Source organism: Notothenia coriiceps, unplaced genomic scaffold (genome assembly GCF_000735185.1).
Source record: "Notothenia coriiceps isolate Sejong01 unplaced genomic scaffold, NC01 NC01_scaffold00020475, whole genome shotgun sequence".
Lineage (NCBI taxonomy): Eukaryota > Metazoa > Chordata > Actinopteri > Perciformes > Nototheniidae > Notothenia > Notothenia coriiceps.
In genome coordinates, this window is record NW_011353176.1 from 495,859 (window position 1) to 515,871 (window position 20,013).

Here is a 20,013-nt window from a genome sequence, read left to right on the forward strand (position 1 = left end):
CAAGGAGAGGGAGCACTTTGCAGTGTCACAGATCCTAAAAGCTAATGCGTCTAGCAGGAATGTCAAAGCTCACAGGCATGCTTCACTTGTGAAACATCTCAACATGTTAGCATATGTGCACGTTAACGCTACCCGTTTCAAATCTACGCATGCAGAATGCAATCAGGTTCATTCCCAGCTGGGAGCTCGCCTTGTTTTCAGGAAGAGGCGTACTTATTCCCCCTTGTCTGGATAGTAATGTACAGATTTGCTGTCTCGCAGAATACACTCATTCTTTGAGTTGATGCTTGAGTCTCACAGGGACTCTGGGGCAACGGAAACTACATCTTCATGATTCTTTGTTGCACCATATGTTTTGGTTTATGAGCAGCTACCTCTCCCTGGGAATTCACCCCGTCATGTCGGGACACAGAGGGCATTTTCCTCCTAGTTCAGAGAATATGCCCGTACATGTAGTGCTGCCCACCTGCCCAACACACACACTCACAAGCTCTCCGTCAAACACACACTCTCACAAACACTATCCCTCCCTCGGCCTCAGATCCAGATGTGCTGCGCTCCCGGCGAAGTCTGAGCTGCCAGCTGAGGGGAGAGCATTACCCTGGCAAAGAGTAAAGAAGGCCAGATGAAACCGACAGGGGGGGGGGGAGGATTAATGCTCTCCTCCCCTCTTTATTGGGAGGCTGCATTTGCAAACACTCACCAGAGTCCGACCCTTAATGCATTTAGAAACTTGCTAGTTTCTGTCTTAAATAACTACACCACCAAAATGTGTCTTGCACATGTCCGCAGAAATGATTGTTTCTAACTTTGAAATGGTTATTGATACAGACAGCGTGTTCATCCTCATTTCAAAGCTTGTGACATTCTGCGTGAAAGTGAGTCATTCTTCCTGATATCATAGTTTACGGAGAGACAGAACTGACTTCTCTGGATCTCATTGTTTTATGGTGCAAAAAGCAAGGAGCTTGAATCACCCTGGCTCTTTAAGTTCAACCAAAGCTCTTGATGGCAGAGATGAATCTCACAGTGCATGAGAGGAAGACGCAGGGCCAACGGGTGCAAACCTCTCGGGGTGGTTCTTCATATTTCCCTCCAAGAGGATTACGGGGGATTTCGTACACAGACACCTCTCGAAACCAAAAAGGGGCCACGGTGAATCACAAATGGAGTGATGGAGAAATACATTTGCTTAGTTTTTGAGTCTGGTCTGTTGCATTCATTCTGTAGTGATAATTAAACAGTTAAAGGATGGAGTGTGCAGACCTCAATACGACCTCTTTAACAGCTGCTTTACAGACTGACACAAATATGCAATATATTTGCATTTGGAAAAGATTTAGTGGTAAAAAGACAAATCAATGTAATGGTTATCCCGTGGCTGTGAGTGCATATGGTGAGCCACCAGTGAAAAGAGAAATGGAGTGAAGCCCCCTGCTATTGCCCCCATCACCCCTTGACAAATGGAGCAGCGGTAGAAAGGCCTCTTTGAGTGAGTTGTAACTTTCGGCAGCCCCTCGCAGGTGTGGGTGATCTTTCATCCTCCCTGCCCTCCTCCTCCTCCGCCTCTGCGTCCTATCTCTGGCCTCCATCAAAAGTGAACGTGCTGCCCCAGGTTCAGATTAACTCCACTCTGACAGACCAAAGCCCCCCCCCCCTCCTCCTGCCCCTTTCCACCTCAACTCACACATCTCCTACAACAGGGGAAATTAGGGCTAGTTTAGCAGATCTTACAGGACCACTAAAGACCGCCCCAGATCGCTCACTGATTGCCTAGCTCAATCCATTGTGTCCCCCCCAGCACCACCACCTCCTCCTCCACTCCCCTATGCTTATCTTTGCCTTTGGCCAAAAGCAGCTTCTACTCACCTCCCCTTACTCACTCACTAAGCGACACACATACAATCCTCCCTCCAGAGAAAATATGTAACTAACTTATTGTGTCAGTCTCTCAGCAGAGTCAATAGATAATATCAGTCCAGACTGATTCCATGTCACAATGTTTGCTTTGTGGTTTAGCAGAAAAACACACTCAAAAGTTAATGATTCTTTAATTGTGGATTAAAACGGATGGTTTGTTTTTTTGATGTCAAAGCTTTTTCATAGGTTCATTTTTCCAGGGTTATCCCAGAGTGGTTGCAGTGGTCACATATTTACCTGAAAAAATTGGTTACCAACACTCGGTGACAAACAGTGGAAATACACAGAGCTGTGGTTATTGCTGAAGGAAAACCGCTCCCATTCTCAAACTAAATATCATGATGATCATTTAAAGACTTTAAGTATTACTCTTGCAGCAATTATGGATGATCAACCTTTGTGGCAATTGGGTGAGACCCATCATTTGTCTCTGTTGTCAGTTTCCTGTTTTCCTGAGCAACTCCCTTGACCTGGCTTACTGGCCCTCCTGCCCTGAAGAGCACTTTCCCTTTCCTCATTCTGCACTGGGCCGGCAGGGAGGGAGGGAGGGGTGGAGATGAGAGAGAGGTGGGGGGGGGGCTGACTTAATCTGACCCATTGCTCAGGTCAGTGAGCTGCTTACCGGGTCTATCCAAACATAGGGGCTTGTTTTGCTAAAGCTGTGGAAAGAAGAAGTACCCTCTTAAATCAATGCTTTACTCAGAGCTGTGCACATGCAAGGTTGTTATGCGTGAAACCACAGGAGGCAGAGCTGGCACACAACCAGCTGCCTGCTCCTCTCCTTCGTACTCCCCTCACCATGAAAGAGAAGAGAGCTGCCCTTCGCACACGGCCAACAAACTTCTTCAACACCACAAGCTGTAGTGCTGCATTTTGAAAGTCTGTGCAACAATTTTCCTCCAATTGCCACGGTGCACTCAAACGCAACAGCATTTTCATTTAGGCCTTCCACAGCGTGTGCTCTTCCTATGACAAAAGGGAATTGGACTCCAAAATGCATCCAGCTGTGTGTACTTATCTTTTTCTCTTGACATATTTCCCCCAAAACGTCCAGCCCTGATCTAATCGTGACGCTGCAGAGAGCAGGCTGTCCACATGTATGTTTGTTGTGCACAGACTAGAGCCGTTTTACACAAGTATCATATGATCTCAAGAGGAATGTAGAAATCAGCCAGATGTATTGTTCCTGTTTGACTGAGTGTTTCCAAAGGCAAAGAGAGAAATGTTTCTTCTAGCTTGAGGAGGCATTTAAGGCATCTTTGAAGTAGCTGTAAGACTTTTCAGGGCACTAAACTGCCTTGCTACAGAGAACAGCACACTACAGAGGTGAATTGTCAGTTAGATTGATTTTTTATGAGCGCCCAAAGGCACTTCTCTCAAACTGACTTGAGGTTTTTTGTTTTCAGCGAGGTGGGACTGACTGTGGACAGAGAGGAATTCACATTATCGTGTTTCTCTTGTGAGGTTATACCTTTAACACCTGTGCAAGGTATGTTCCTGGTGACTAAATAAGGCGCATTTAACTTGAACCCAGGTTATATGGGACTTTTAACAAACATGGCCACTGTTAAAAAGGCTGTTGTTGTGACTGTAAACAAAGCCTCTAATTCCCCATAATGGTTCTATGGGTCCAAAGCTCTGGGAGATGCAATGGCCAGTCTCAGTAGCTTAATTATCTTTCTAATTTGTATTAGCACTGGCTATCCTCTCAGGGATAATTATGTATCTTGTGTGTGAGCGAGCTTAATGAGGTTAACTTAAGTCTTTACATTGAATGAGGGTTCAGTCACCTTATAGAGGGAAAAAAGTCCCACCGCTGCTGATTGCCGTGTTTTTCTCCTACATAGATGATGACCAGGAAGCCTTGTAAATCCCAGTGGAGTGCAGAGGTACAGTGAACCTATTCTCAGTGGTAACACCGAGCAGAGGAGAGAAGTTAGTTATGGTTGAAGAAATGATTTTAATCGTAGTGCTGTACAATAGCTAAATCCTGCCCATGTTGACCTGTTCTGGATCAAAATCAAAGAATGTTCCTATCAGATCAATATAACGATGCTATCATTCACCACATTACCTCAACTGGTGACATTTTCAAGACATTTCAGCACTTCTGGCAGCTGAAAGTCTCTGTGCACTGAAGTGAATCGTGTTTAGCAGTTATTGATAAGGCTGATAAGAGTTCTAGCTCGCCTCCTTGATATCATCTGAATTCCCAAAGTCCTGTGATCATGTGCCGTTTCCCTCTCAGTACATGCATGCACGCCACCAGCACAAAAGACTACATATTTTCTCTTATGACTGAGTGTAATCCACAGCTAAAGAGCCCTCATTTATTTGTTGCACCCCTCCCATTTGTGCTTGCTCAATACTTAGCTGTTTTTACTGCAGGTTAGGCAGGGAAACCATCTTATCTGTGACTGGAGGGAGTTATTAGTGAGAAAAAGATAATTGCTATTCATAGGCCACTGGGGGCTGATTTACAACCACTAATATTTAGGATTCCTTGAGCCGTTCTTCGGCTTTTTTATCTCCAGCCCCGCCTGCAGCGAGGAGGGGAGAGAGGTCAGGTTGGACGATGAGGGATGGGCCGGGCAAAGCCTACACTAGCAATTTGGCTGAAGACTAATGTGTGAGGAAGTAGCCAACATAAAAAGGCCTCATCCACGTAGGTCTGCCTGGAGCTGACAAACACCTGTTCTACTTAACCTGTAATGAGCCTGCAACTCAGATCTGTCTTGTGTCTGTGGGAGCAATGCTAAGAAAACAAGAAATGGCAATAAAAGGGAAACATTACTGCAATCCCCCCCATGTTCTTTATTTTTCTTCCACTCCTTTTTTTCTAAACTGGTTTGTGAATTTACAGTGAAAACATGACTTGTCCTCACAAAGGTCGTACCGTGGTTGTGTTGTTACCTGAAACACAGGTAGCATTTTTTTTTTTTTTTGTAGTATGGGAAGGGTTGGTTGCAGGCAAACAGGAAATTAAGAGTTTTGGGCCTGTCTGTCCACGCTGATCCTCCAGCTGACCGGGAGGCAGCAGGGGCTTCAGCGAGAGTACTCAGATGTGAGGTCACAGGTTCAAAGCCCAGGTGTTGTGCCTCGCAGCAGGACACTTCCCAGTCTAAACAGTGTAAATGATTTCAGAGAATGTCGAGGTTAACCAGAGATCAAAGAGCTCCACCTCTGAAGTGGCTCTTTCTACTGTATCTGTCAAAGACATCAGTTTGGAAACACGCCAATCTGCTGCTTTCTATTATGTGTGTGGTTAGTTAGCTTACCTACCTTAGGGGTGATAATGTTCTGTATCTTAGGCCATCTGTAAACAGGTATTTAGTCAAATATGTGTTGTTTACGTCCAATCTGCCGACATAGGCGTGGGTCTGTGTTGCTAATGTTGCAGTGATTGCCTAGTCCATTCTGGTAATGGAACATGCAAAAAGCCCTTTAACAAGGACAGCACTATTTTGGCCACATCAACGGCGCACACGTTTACAAGCCAAAAAAATTCCTTGTCAACAATGAACATTTAAGAATGAATGAAAATCATCCTGGATGGATTAAATAAACCCAAAGAAACATGTATTTACCTTAAACGTTCTGCGGACAAAAGGTTGTAACACATTGAAAAATATAAGTTTTTGAAAATACATGTGTAGCTGTGGACTAGGCCTTAGTGTCTGATCACTCTAGATGTAAATGTTCATGCGCTTCGCCGATTGAAGTACAGCTCAATACTGTTCTACCATGTCTTAGTGAACACATGTAATCCTAGATAGCTTTAGATAAGAGTTAAACAATTACCAAATTGAATTTTTCAATTTGTTGTCCAAATGAAAAGAGCATATCAGTGGATGTAAACTGTGATTTTACAGCAGACTCAAAAAAAGCCCGCTGCTGGAGAATCCCAAGAACACGCAGCTACTTCCTTTTGATTCCCATTTCATTGATTTAATTTCTCATCCTTAAGAGATGTCACTTTGTCTGAAAATGTATTCATCCTGCATGTGCGACTCTTAATAACGCTAATCTTTTTGCCAGAGCAGAAATCTCATAGAGGGATAATCTGAGATAAATATAGTTAATTGAGGCCAGGTGAACTTTCTTTATCAGCAGCACAGTCAACCAATCTGAAGTAAATGTGATAATTAGAACGGAGATGTCTTCACCGAGAACAGAGCGTGGTCCTGTCCCGCAGCCATTTCCCTCAAATGATATCTGATTTCAGAACACATCAGAAACACAGCGCAAATTAACGGGCTAACATATACAGTAATGTTTCCTATAGACATATGTAAACATAAGCTAGAAATAAATCCTCTACGGATCTACTTGCATGTGTTTCTGATCTTTAATGACACCTAATTACCATACATGTTATAATATAGCTAGAGCATTAACAACAATATGTTCCCTCTGAAAGGAAACAGAGCCTTCCTCTTTCGTTTCCTAGTGAGGTATGAAAGGATGCTCTCATGCAGCCTGACCACCATTAACACCCCTGAGAGACCACGTCCTAATTACTCATTCAGCCTGACAGAATCTCCTTAATTACAAACTTCATTAGCCTGCAGGACTTTGTTTTTCTCCAGGAAAGGATGGAGCAGGGGACGGCTCGGGCCAAGGTGCAGAGGAGGCGAGGGTAGGGGCTTTAGCACCTTATTCCTCCATGCATTTCTTTTTCTTTTTTCTTTCAAAGGAGATGTTAAGACCTCAGTCAGAGATCTAATTAGATTCATGGCGAGAATCAGACACCTTTTAACTAGCCTCTGGAGTCCCCCTAAAAGGACAGCGAGATCCAGGGTAAGAGAGGGACAGAGAATTAAATGGACCTACTACTGCCTTTCATGTGTGAAGTGCTCTGATTTGCCATGTCCTCACCTCCAAATACAAAATAACCTGCAGCACTTACACACTCTGCTACCATTATACCTCGCTTATAAACACATAGGACTGCCCGCGGGGGGAGGGGAGGACAAAAGCTACAGCCAGAGCCATGTGCCGTGGCTCTGGCTCTTGCAGTAATTGGACATGAAAAGACAGATATTACCATTACCTCGGCGTCCATACATGCTACACTCTGCGTTGCACCTGTTTCTTCTCACTGATGTTTTATATTCCTGGATCTTTAATCTGAGAAAGTGATGCAGATCATCACACATTATCAAAGTCACCTGCCAGTCATTTCTGTGTGTTACATGCATTTAGAGTTCACACTGCATCCAATTATATGGTAGACAGCACTTTAGCCAGTGAGCATTACCACCAGTTAGAGTCAGGTGTGGCACAGAACACATCTCACTTGCTGCTAATACATAATGGAGTGCTGCACAAGCGGTGATGTTTGAGAGTTCCCAACCATCGGTCCGACTTCAAAGTCCCCTGGTGTACGAGGAGTGCTGCTGCTGCTGCTGGAGGAGTAATTATTTCACCTTAAGCTTACATAAACCCTCCGCAAGAAGTTATGCTTGTTATTAATTAGAAGGCGGCTCTCGGAAACTGCTCTTGAGATGGTTAGACAACGTTAGCATCCCTCTCCTTCAATGGCTAAGCTCTGCAGTGTGGAGGAAGAACATTATGAGTGAATGATTAGCAAGTATAATTTGGGTTAGTTTCTCTGTGCAGGTGTTAAGGTGTTCACTGGCCCATAATAGATGTCACAACCTGAATTACTACTACCAATAATTTACACCGCCTGTCAAGCAATGCTCCAGCTCTCTGAGCAGCCATGTTGCAACCCTGTGTTTACGCTCAGGACAAATAACCCAACGACTTTGCTTCCCTTTCTACATGGCTGTTTAGGTGTCAGACACATCAGCACACTGTAGCACATTTTGAACACATGGATGCACTTTTTTATGACAGGAAATTCAAGAACAAGCGAAGAAGCAACACACTTTGTCTCTTTTTCCAATATCATGTTCTGAATATCACTTCCATGCTCTCCTGGAGCCTTCAGTTCTCAGGCTAATGAGACAAAACCACTTTTTGAGAGGTGTTTGTGTGTGTCCCTACAACCCAGGACATCCAATTCCCCTGAAACAAACCCACAGAGCATTTTGTCGAGCAGCATTTTTACACTATCAAGAACGGAGAATGCAGAGAAACCCACTCCCTGCCCACAAATGCGTATGCACAAACACAAGAGATGCCCACGCAGCTCCCACAAAAATATTGTTTGTGAATATTAGTCATGTTTAAACCAACTTCCAGCGCCTGTTTATGACATCACCGACCAGAGAATTGGCACTGTTTGCATCGATGCCACAAATAACTTCAGTGTATTTTGAAAAGCCAATAAGAGTTGGCACAAGAGGCGGGCATTTATAAAGACGTTGCATGAAGCAAGAAGAAGCTGAAACTTAATGTCATACCTCTGACTGTGTTATGAATGCTGTCTTTAGAACAGTTAAGGTGTTCTGATCAGTTTAACCTCTCATTCTCAGGTTCATGAGATGGTTCTTCATTCAAGTAAAAAAATAACAGTACTTTTTTTGTGAAAGTTCTTAATTATGTTTTTTAACAGCTAAATATATAGCCTTAAACATTTATTTATTTTTTCTGAATTTTATAATGTTTTAGGAATTTGTTTACAGTTTGTTTTTGGTTGATTGTTGTCATTGTTCTGCATTCAGAAAAAAAGTGTTTAATGAGCAAAAGAGGCACCACAAAATGTGTGTCTATTCAATAGTTGTGTATTATTTTGTTTGTTGAATTTCTGCCTTTTTTTAATTTAATTTTAGAATCATCAATTAAGGAGCTTTGCAAACTAATTTAAGCCATTACTGCTGCATTGGCCCATAATTGTCTCTATTATAAATATACAGTACAAATAAACATATATATATGTAAGTCTTTTGCACGAGATAAATGTTGCTTTAAATGTGTCTAATTGTAATATGGAACACTGCACACTGATGTCGTAGTAATGTTAAGTTATACAAAACATTTGTATGATTATCACATTGCATTACTTACACCAAATTGCAAATTCATATGTAACCTATAACTTAAAAAAACAACGTACGCTAATGCTATAAAAATGAATAGTATTTCCTAGTGAGGGGTTTATTTAAGTTTTACGTTTCACTTAGTCAACACCAGTCTATTATAAAGCACTTCATGAGAAATCCATAGTTCTAATATTACATTTTAAATATGTGTGATAGGCTCAGTTGACTCGTGTTGAAAGCGATGCACCATCCTCTCTCCAAGGCGCTGTCCAAGAAGTCCACCACCAGTATTCTGCCTCACTTTCCAGACACTGAGCACTCAACTACCGTCAGACCCAGCCAACAGAAACTTGATATTTCATGTTTTTTGGGGGTAGCTTTTTCTCCCTCCCAGCTACCAAGAGGGGGAGACACAGCGAAGTTCAGAGGGTGAAAGCAGGGACAGAGGAACAGGTGCCCACAGTTTCACCTGTCTGGTCAGTAACACACACACACACACACACACACACACACACACACACACACACACACACACACACACACAGCTATATTATATTTCAGCTGTAATTGCAGCCACATTTCAGCACTTTCTCAGATATGAAACAGCGGTCTACTTTTGAATGTGAGCTGATTTCATTGGACGTGATCATATCCTGACCAAAAACCATGGACAGAAGAACAATCATGAAACAATTCAGCTCCAACAAGCCCTTCACCTCCACCATATTTAGCCTGCAGCAGGTACAAAAAGGAGCCTCTCAAGTCTGCGGTATTATTTTCCAAAGTACCTGCTGGTTGTGCCATGCTATCAGTGCTGATGATGTGGGAGGGGACTCGCAGGTCAAGAGACACAAAATAGCTCAGCAAGCACATGTGATATATTTAGTGAGGCCATTGTTTGTTTTATTTAGGGAGCGAATTGAGGATTTTCCAAACTGCAGGGCCCCTGAGGTATTTTATCAGGTGTACAGTCCGCCATGTGTTACACATTAGGGCGCTGAGGGGAATGTTGCAGATACAACCTATAACATGTTTGGAGTTCGGACCTTCAGAGGACAGGGGGTCGACAATTGCTCTCTTCAGAGCTGGTGCAGGGAAACACTTATATGCAAATGAAACTGCATCACATTACAGCCCAAATTCCCCCTGTCATTAAAGAAAATAAACCTTATGAATCCACGGGCTAGCAGCAGGTCATAAGAATATTAATGCTATGGAAATAAATGTTTACTGTTGCAGCCAATGAAAGTAATAAAGAGGAAAAAACAGCTTATGAGACCTTAGACTTTACAAGGCTTCCCAAACTGAGGTGCTGTGGGAGTGAGGCCGAGAAGAAGCCTGACAGACGGAGAAAGAGGCGTCTGTGCAGGTGGAAACAGTTTACAGTTCAGAATCGCAGCTCAGTATGAATATTTCATAGTAAAAAGGCCATTTGTGACTTGTAGGTCTGCGACATCTCTTGGTCATGTGTTTTCTGTGGTGATCTCAGTGAACAGAGCAGAGCTGGGTCTGTCAGAGAGCTGGTAATGTGGCTCTAGGCTTCGTTCATCTATTAACAATTGCATTTAGGTGCCAGCCTCTTAGTGTGTGTCTGTAACCCTGCTCTGAATTCATTAATTTTGATGGAGGATAAAAAAGAAAAGGGAAATTTAGGAGGCTAAACAGGGTAGTGAAAGAAAAAATTAATAGCTATTCAAATGTACATATTATATAATTGACATATCACTGCCCAACACCATATTAAATGTATAATTTAAGCAAATTAAATCGAGTTTAGGCATTAACGATGAACGAATGATGTCATTGAATGCAGCAGGCCGGTTTATGCTGCGTTTTAAGATCACCCTGTGAGAAGTAAATTCAATATCATACCAATGAAAAAACAACATGTTACTGAAATGATTTTCCCGCGCTTATGTCGATGCCAGTAAAAAAGCCCGTGGACTCAGTCCGAGTCAATAAGTGCTGACTGTGTTCCCGATGGCGAATTGGAAAATTGCTGCGCTCGGAAAACCTAATCATCCGAACACATCATGGCAGCAAACGCCCCTCCCTCGTTATTAATAATAAAGTCAGAAACAGAATCCTAGGCTCCGATGTTTAATTTATTATTATGTAAGCTATTTGAAGGGTGATTGTATAGTAATTGCTCATTAGTCTTGTATATTTATTGCTGCACCTTATGTCAAGGCCAAGGGAATTGTGTGGGCTTCATTCTCTCGTTTCAAGGATCAATTTCAGAAGCAATTTGTGAAACAGGACAGATCAAGTTAGTCCTGACGTCGCGTTGAGACAGCACGGCCTACAGGTGCCACCCCAGGAACGTTTTACCCGAAAGATGAAATAAATCTTACACATTATGTTGACAAACTAATCCATCCTTTTCAAAAAGCACTTCTCCTATCTTAGCTCGATCAATTATTGACTTTCAGCTCTAATACCAAGTCCTGTCTCGCGCCTATCGCCTCCCCGCGCCACTATCCACATTAGTGGTGTCAGCGGACGTAATTATAGCTACTAATTGCAGATTAGAGGTTTTGGGTCAGTGGGGTCACTTGATAGGACCGACTACTCTTTTCAATGGCGGATAATCATTTCACGTTCAGCCTAAATGTTTCATGCGGCGGGGGCTCAGGTCCAAAATGCCCAGCCTGGCTCGATGGTGAATATTTAAGGAATAATCCAGCAGTTCAGGAGCTGTGATGATGATTTATGGAGAGTTTGGCCCCTGGACGGGGCGGAGCAGCTTAAGTTTAGATAAGCGGGTCACCAAAGGTCCCCACAGCTGGCCCTTTACGCACAGCACGAGCGTCTGGAAGAGGGATCTGATATGTGAGGGCCCACTTCACGTCTTAACACACACTGTTTGAATTATGTCCGAACCGATTACATTCATCTGACCTTACTCTCAATTTGGCTAGATCTTAAGAGAATGGCGCTTTGAATTTTTTTAAACGCAATAAAATACATGTAATTATTAGCCAAGCTTTGTGGTTTGCAAATTATATGGGCAATGTATTTATTATTCGATCATTTTGGAATGTTTGGACCGAGAATAATCTATAGAAAAGTGCACTATAATTTCTAAAATTCTAAATTACAATGTTTTTATAATTTAAATAGTGTAATGGGTGCTTTTAGATTTTTTGAAATTTACAATTTAAAGCCAGTCGCTTTTTTCATTTGGCAAAATTTAGTTTTACATTGTTAAAACCATATCAGCAGAAAACACATATTTCCAATAGAATAACTGCTGCTACATTTACATTTTTGTGTAGATAATTCCAGGTTAAAAACAAACGCGTTTACATGAATCAAACTGTGCCAGCTCTAATGAGAAGCTGTCCTGTCTCCTGTGTGTCCATACAGGCGCACAGAGGGGGGGAGAGTGCGCCAAATTTGTTTGCGGCGGATCAAGGCTCACCGCCTCCACTGCACTTTCTTTATCTTAATTCCAACTTGAAAAGATATAATTATCTAGTTTGAACAGGACTGCTATCAAATCCTTCTTTAGAGGCAGGGTAGGGAAAAGCTCGAGTGGATTGTGAAGCTCTGAGCCGCTCGGTGTTGCCCGAGATAGGAGTAATGAAGTTGTGGAGTCCGGAGATACAAAGGGCATTAACCTCATTAGCATGAAACCTTTTCTTCTAACTATTGTGGGACCCTTTCAGTCCTCTAATCCCCCCTATTTCAAAGCTGGGTTTGTAATAAAGCTTTTAGGTTTTTTTTCCAAAGCTAATGGTATTCTCTAAAGATTTTTATTGCTGTTATAATCTATGGGCCGATTAAGAATTCCCTATATGCCCCCCCTCCGAACCCCAACCAAAATCACAAAAACAGCCCATTTTAGGTTAGGAAACAATTAAACAAACCTCGCAGCAGACAACACTGGAGTTGATAAGATTTTCACAATAAAGAAAAAAATAATCATAATCCAATGTAAATGTGTCTGATTTTTTTTAACGGTGCATTGTTTCCTGGGTTTTTTGTGTGTAAACAGAAAATAATTTCCTGATGTAAATATATATATATTTTTTTGTTAAATAAATCCTGTTATTTTCCCTTTCAGTCCAAAAACACTAGCAGCTTGCAGCAGGATGGAGCATAGGCTACAGGACAAGATTTTAAACAAAGATCCCATTTTGCGGCACATTGCAACCTTCCTTATCGCGTCGTGAGGGGTAGTCAGATTGTACTAAAATATGTCTAACCAAGGCCCCTTGGATCCGTGGATTAAGAGATTAAAGTGGACCACTGGGCAATGCATCCCCTTTCCCCCTCATATTACCCGCATGATAATTGCCCAAACTGATTTGCACTTTCACAAAAGCTTGTGGGGACTCTTTGTAGCTGCAGCGGAGCAGCCCACAAAAAGAAATCAGACTGAGAAACAAACGCAGAGCATTAAAGGCTGCAGCATTTAGTTTAAAAACCTCACTGTACACTAAATCCAAAACGATTCCGTTTGATGCCACAAAATAAAATAAAGATAATTGCCCTTAAAGCGACAGAGGCCATATTTCAGCTATAATCAAAAGTCTTTACTTTTACTGCGCGCAACATATTGATAAAACTTTATTGACAAAATATTGACAATTACATACTTCTTGGAAGTATACTTTGTGTTAAAATTGTAGCAAACTTAACACAAACACAAACATTATTTACATTCTGTAAAAGAGGGTTTAACAGAAACATTAACTTTTAGCATTTCTGTACATGGAATACGCTCAGTGCTTGTTTTTTTAACTCTCAATTCTTGCATTTAGTCCTTCGTGGCAACTTTTCACTGGAGGGACGTCCTGACAGAAAGCTGTGTGGGGCCACAGCGACACATTGGTAAAGCTTTAGGTTAAAGGAAAGCCCTGACACCTTCCATTTAAGTACTTTATCTGTAGTCTGATTCACTCTATTAAAAGTATTTTTTGTTTTAAATCGAAATTCAAATGTTTTGTTCAGTTTTCTTTTTTCAAAAAAACACTATAACGCAGCACCGCTACTTCATATGTTTTCACAATCACTTTTACACGAGAATCATTAATTAAAGACTGCACACTTTGTAAAAAGGAAGAAGCACGACATCTCTGTTTGAAAATAGAGTTAAAAACAATATTGATTTTTTTTTTCTTGGTTTGAGAAAAAACGTGTCAAATAAAAAAAATAACTACCAGGAGAAAAAAAAAACTATACCATGCAATTCAAGTTTTACAAAAGCTGTTCGGTGTTTTGGTATCTTGGAGTGGAAATGTTTTTTTGTTTTTTCACAAAAAAAAACCTTCTGAAGTGCAAACGTCCAATATGAATTGGAGAAAAAATGAGGTGGCGGTAGATGGGAGATTGTAGTGGTGGGGGTCGGTGCATGGAAGGGTTCAGGTTGGGGGACTGAGACACTGTCGGCCACATTTCCTAGGTCACTTGGATTGACAGACCCACGCGGTGACACAGTGCCACATGTCGGGTTTCTCTCACCCTCAGCTGCCGATCCGGATATCTGAAATGTGACATTGGCTGTGTACCCCCTCACTGTCTCTACACGGCATCCTTTATCCATGTCCTCCATCACTCAGAAGCTAATAAAGTCTTCCTTTTTTTTTTAATCGTCCGAAGTGACATCAATTTCCTCTGGGCTGCTCCCCTGTTTAGTCGCCATTCTCCACCGGTTTATGTGATGCGATCCTTTCTTCTTCTGCTGAGACTCCGAGCCCTCCTCCTCCAACTTCTGTCGCTTAAACTTCGTCCTCCGGTTCTGAAACCACACTTTTACCTGAAGAGGAGAAAAAAACAGAGAGAAAAGAAAAGAAACTTGATCAGTGTCACTAGATAAACCGCGATTGGCCAGTGCGCAAAACCACGCGTAAAAGGGACACATTGTTATTGTAGCAGGGCTTAATGCAAGCAGGCAGCTGTGGAATGAGAATACAAAATAAGGTAAACTGGGATCTGCAGTGGTGATCAGAGAGGACACAACCTCCAGAATAAACATGGATTAATTATATTGTCAACCATGCATTTAAATCCTCAAATTAAAGCTGATATAATATTACTTTTACGCACAAATACTGCACTTAATATGCCCTTAAAAATCAATGATGTTTGGGAAAAGTTAGGTAAAGTAGGTCAACATTTGTTTCGAAAAAATAGTATTTCTGCCTGCATGTGAACTTGTATAAGAAATAAAGGAGTGACATTGTTAACACACAGCTTGACACAGTCCTCTAAATCGACTGAGCTCTGTTAAACGGTACCTCTGGGAATTAACAACATCTAAATCGATACATTGTCTGTTCCTGCTTTTTCACTCGGCAGCCCCCTTTTTATCTCTTAAATGGCAACCGAGGTGCATTTAATAAGCCTTCCGTGGGCCAATTAAAGTAGGTGATGGTCCATTTCTCCCTTCAGTCCCTCCAAAGGCCCCGCCGCCCAGAGCAGCCGCAGCGGACAAAAGACAGCGGCTGATGGGCTCAAACAGCATCTTAAATATGGCAGGGGGAATTCACTGAACCCGCCTCGCTCTTTGTATCGCCTATCCCATAAAATGGTTAACTGGTTAATTTGCCCTCCATTTTGAAAGGCAACATTCTCCCCCCAAAACAAAGTAATTCAACCCCTCCTAAAATGAGGTTAGGCCTATACAATGACAGTGGATCGGATCCAACAGAAAGCCTCTGTCTGCCATTGACAACATGCATTTATGGACTCTGGTCTGTAGAAACAATGTTGTATGCTGATTATTTAAAATTATTGTTTTGCTTGCTAAATGTCTATTCTATGTTGTCATACGTTAAGATACATTGTTTTTATACCAGCTTGATTCAAAATGCATCCTTACGCAAGAAGCCACGTTTATGACCAAAAGTAAAAATATCACATCAAGTCCACCAGCCATAATGGGATATATATTTTTAAATGACTAAATAATTAAGTGCAAATAGGCCAATTCTAATGGCAATAATATGACACAACTCACCAAAAAGCAATATATCAATTTCAAAATAAAATGAGCGCACTGCCCAGGTCAAAGAAAACAGCAACATGTGTTTAATGTTAATAAAATAAAAAATCTTACCTGAGTTTCTGTGAGGCTAAGGGTGTGGGCGAGCTGTTTTCTTTCTGCTCCCACCACGTAATGGTTTTTCTCAAACGCGTGTTCGAGTCGCAGGAGTTGCGAAGGTGAAAAAGCTGTCCGGATTCTTTTTGGCTTTCTTGCCAGCGCGTTGTGCAAAAGGAAGCTCTCTGGGCTCGTTTCATTACCTGGAAACGAGCACAAAACGAGGATCAGTCATGACCTTTCTTTTATTCTGTAAGATATTAACATGTCCATAACAAGCAGGCCTGCGCACAGCGAGGAAACAATAGTGTACAGAGGGCAGACTGGAAATACGGCATGATAACAATACATGAGAAGGAGCTGGATATACGTATTAACTTGAGATCATTTATCCAACACATATGCTATTTTAAATTATTTCCTATTGTTGACCTTTTTCATTTAAAATGTGTGAGACACAGCAGGAAGTAAAGGGATAAAGAAACACAAAGCAGGGGTGTAATCCTGGGCCTATAATTAAATTATCTCAAAAATAGCCTATAAACACTATAACAGGTAAAATGGAAGCAGCATGAACACTTTCAAATAAACAGCAGCTAAAAACACTTTGTAGGCCTACATTAATTTAGAATGCATTTCTTTAAATTGTGTTAATTTTACTTTTATTTGTCAGGAAAAAAAAATACTCTCGAATATAAATACCATAAAATGAGCGAACAAAATCATTAAATAATAAACACATTTTCCTAGTATACAAATGCAAGGGGCCAAGTCAACTCAGTTAATAAAATCCAAATTACCCAAAGATTTTACTCACGTCAGCCTGAAATAATTAGCATAGATTAAATAAATAACAACCCTAATTGCTGCATTTTGTATTTTTATTTAAAATGTGAGTTAAGCGATTGCATAAACTGCCGAGCAACGAGTTGCATTAGTTTCGTTTTTACGCATGAATAAGATCATATATCCAATGCTAAAAAATAACCCCCACTACAGTACAAGTCACCATTTCTAGTAATCTTTTTTTAGACCTGAATAGTCTCTCTAAACAGCTTAAGAAGCAACGGCCACGTTTCTTTTTACATTTTCCTCGAGATTTCCCTTTATTTAAATAAAGAAATCCACTACAGGGTCATGTTCTTAGCGAAATTATCCGGTAAATACGTGTCATATTTTGGCCTGAAATTTGGACATGACATGCTGAAAAACTGCTCTCTATAGCTTTACATTGATTCCTTATATGCTGTCTGTATTCGATGGAGAGAAGGTAATCAATCCCCTGCCGATCGTGCGTAAAAAGCCAAACGAAGCATTTGGATAACTTACCTTGAAATCTGTGACCCAAGTATCTATATCTGTGTAATAACCAGGGGTAGAAAGTTGAGGGGTCCCTTTGCTGGCTGGCAAAAAGAGGGTGCGGACTGTGTGCAGAGGAAAGCGGGTGAGCGGACATAGCGTGCGGCGGGGCCACCGAATGCATCGGGGCGCCAGAGTTCTGCTGATGAGAGACCGCCTCCGCAAACACCAAGTCCGGGTTCGAGTAGACGCCCCTGCCGCCGGAGTGGAAGCCGTTGAGGAAGGGGTTCATCTGGCCGGAGTTTGCATAGCTGAGTGCCGCTGGCCGGATGGGCTCCTCGGTGCGGGACAGCGGTAGAGGATTATCCTTCGCCACTAAAGACTCTATCGTAAAACACCTCTTGGGTGTAGGCTGAAACATTGTCTGATAGTCCAGGTTCCCCAGTTTAAGGTGAAGCTGTGGTAGACGCTCTCGCTTTAAAAAATACTCCACACCCAAGGAAGGAGGAAAGTTTTCTGCGCAGTAAATAAGTTTGCAGTGTCGAGAAAGCCACAAAATAAAAAGAGCTCGGCTACTCCCAGACTAATCCATGGATATGATCGTTTTCCTCGCCGGGTTCGTGCAGGCAGATTTGTTAGTTCATGAGCCTAATTAGCGCTGCAGTCCCATAAACAGCTTCCTCTGAAGGCTGTAATGGCATGGTGATTGGTCGCTGCCACTGCTGCTCGCCTTAAGGTGGAGAAGGGGAAGACGCTTAAAAAGTGCGTCAATGGGAAGCAGGGGCGCGGAGAGGCGGACTCGAACGCGCAACACGGAACGGATTCGTCCAGAGTAGCCCCCCCACACGCGCGCACGCACTTACTCACGCGCACATATCTCCAGGACATTTAACACACTCATCTGGACCAGTAAAGCTTAAGGTAGCCTGCTTATTTGCATTTAATGGCTATGACAGCTTCAAACTGATTTTTTTGTTAGGGGTGGGTGTGCGTGTAGTGTTAGTATTAGCAAGTGATTACTTATAATTATGCACAACAATGTTGCGCAAACATCAAATCAACTCTATTAAAGTCGATGCTGCGTGCTCGGATAATACTCAACAGCAGCTGTTTAATTGGCCTTCATTTATTTCTCCATTTTTAACTATATTTCTGTATTTAATTCTTGTTTGGTCCGAGCTCATTTTAATTTCTTCAGATACTATTAGTACGATTCAAATTAAAGAATGCACTTAATTTCTGCTGGGTGTGATCTCTGGTATACTTTATATTTCGAGCTTTTGTCAATAAAACAGGATAGTGTCAGTCTTCAAATGTCAGTAACACCTTCCCACTTATGAGTCGCTGGTTGCCGTTCAGTGTTTTTGAATGAAAACGCTCAGGTGTTTTTTGGAGGGGCTACCTGTGACTGCAGCTGTCCCCCTGAGAGCAGCACGAGGCTGCAGCCATGGCCGCGCGCCGAGGGCCTCACAAAGACATGAAAAACATTAATAACACGCACAGTTAGACATAAGGCTGCTCATATAAAACCAAAAAACACTAATAATTGAAAGATGCAGCAATAACAATGAAAAAAAAAACGTATTGTGATTAACATTGTATTTATTTATTTTTGAATATATATATTCTTTCAGTTTGTATAGCTTGGTTGCGTGTTTCTTGAGTGTTGGTGGGGATCTTGAAATGCATTTAGAAGGACTTCAGATGCAAGAAAGTTGAAGTCGCAGTCAAAGTAAACATGTTATTTAAGTATGGCATTATTATTGTTGTTATGACTAATAGGACACACTTGTTCATATACAGCTTATGGAGCAGTCGGTTTATTTGTGCGGCCAGGTTAAAGGTCTGTGTAGAATACAATAGGCTGTGAACCAAAGCCTCAACAGCTGTAGGCCTGCATCACATAATACAACTGAATGGACATTGTTAAAGTGTGTCATATTCAATTGTAATTATCAGGAATCAAGCAGTTTGGATGTTTTATTTTCTTTAGTGAATTTACAAAGGTGCCTTTTTTATATATCAACATCGTACCAAATAAATGTCAATGTCTTACACATGACACACATTTTTATTATCTTGATGATTATTTTATCTATTATTAGTAGTAACATTATTCTATACAACGCTTTAAAATGGGGCAGGTCAGCCACATTCAAAGCGATCAGTTGTGACGGAATATTTAGTTTTTGTTCAGTATGGTTGAAAAAATTTTTAAACAACTCTAACATGATGTTATTGGTTTTCTAAGTGGCTGACTCTGACCGCTGCATGCATGTTCATATTTTCGGAGTTTTCCTGAGTTAGCTGCTGATCGTGGACATGAACCAGAGCAGCTCTGACAGGGAGACGCGTGTCCTCTGCACGGAGCTTTACCGACCTCTAGTGGTCAGTTACATAATGGTGTATACGATGGAACCAAAACGGGGCTTGAAGAGCTTTAGGGTAACTTAAAATGATGAAGGGCCAGCAAGTCCACAACATGATGAATAGTTTAGTTTTACTGGTGTTGCACTAGGAAGAAGTTAGGTCAGGTGGATCTAATACTTCAGCTGCTGGGATCCAAGATGTTGAAGTGGACACCTATTTCCAAGTCAAGTCGTACTTTCACAATTTAGTTTTTACAGAGGTACTTAAAATGAATAATAGCATTAATACTTCTACTTTATAAGGTTAGGTTAATCCTCCTACCCCACGTAGGGAACTGTGACATGTTTGTACACTAGACACTAAAATAATAAGTGTGATGCTATCTTTATAGGTGATATATCATTTAAGATGAAATGAACAATTAGG

General features: G+C 41.6%; 1 protein-coding gene across 1 annotated transcript; it reads right to left on the reverse strand.

The window, feature by feature from the left end:
- Window positions 1-13,432: 13,432 nt before the first annotated feature.
- Window positions 13,433-17,929, reverse strand: emx2 (empty spiracles homeobox 2). The gene is made up of 3 exons (XM_010779615.1): window positions 17,248-17,929; window positions 15,937-16,121; window positions 13,433-14,634 (listed from the first exon to the last, which is right to left on the reverse strand). The coding sequence occupies exons 1-3, from the start codon at window positions 17,636-17,638 to the stop codon at window positions 14,464-14,466; spliced, it is 747 nt and encodes a 248-aa protein (XP_010777917.1). The 5' UTR covers window positions 17,639-17,929; the 3' UTR covers window positions 13,433-14,463.
- Window positions 17,930-20,013: the final 2,084 nt, after the last annotated feature.

Coding starts and splice junctions, on each gene's coding strand:
- emx2 (XM_010779615.1), bottom strand. CDS start 17,638: ATGTTTCAGCCTACACCCAAGAGGTGTTTTACGATAGAGTCTTTAGTG. Junction 16,122..17,247: donor CTTGGGTCACAGATTTCAAG/GTAAGTTATCCA, acceptor GCTCGTTTCCAG/GTAATGAAACGAGCCCAGAG. Junction 14,635..15,936: donor TTAGCCTCACAGAAACTCAG/GTAAGATTTTTT, acceptor TCTCCTCTTCAG/GTAAAAGTGTGGTTTCAGAA.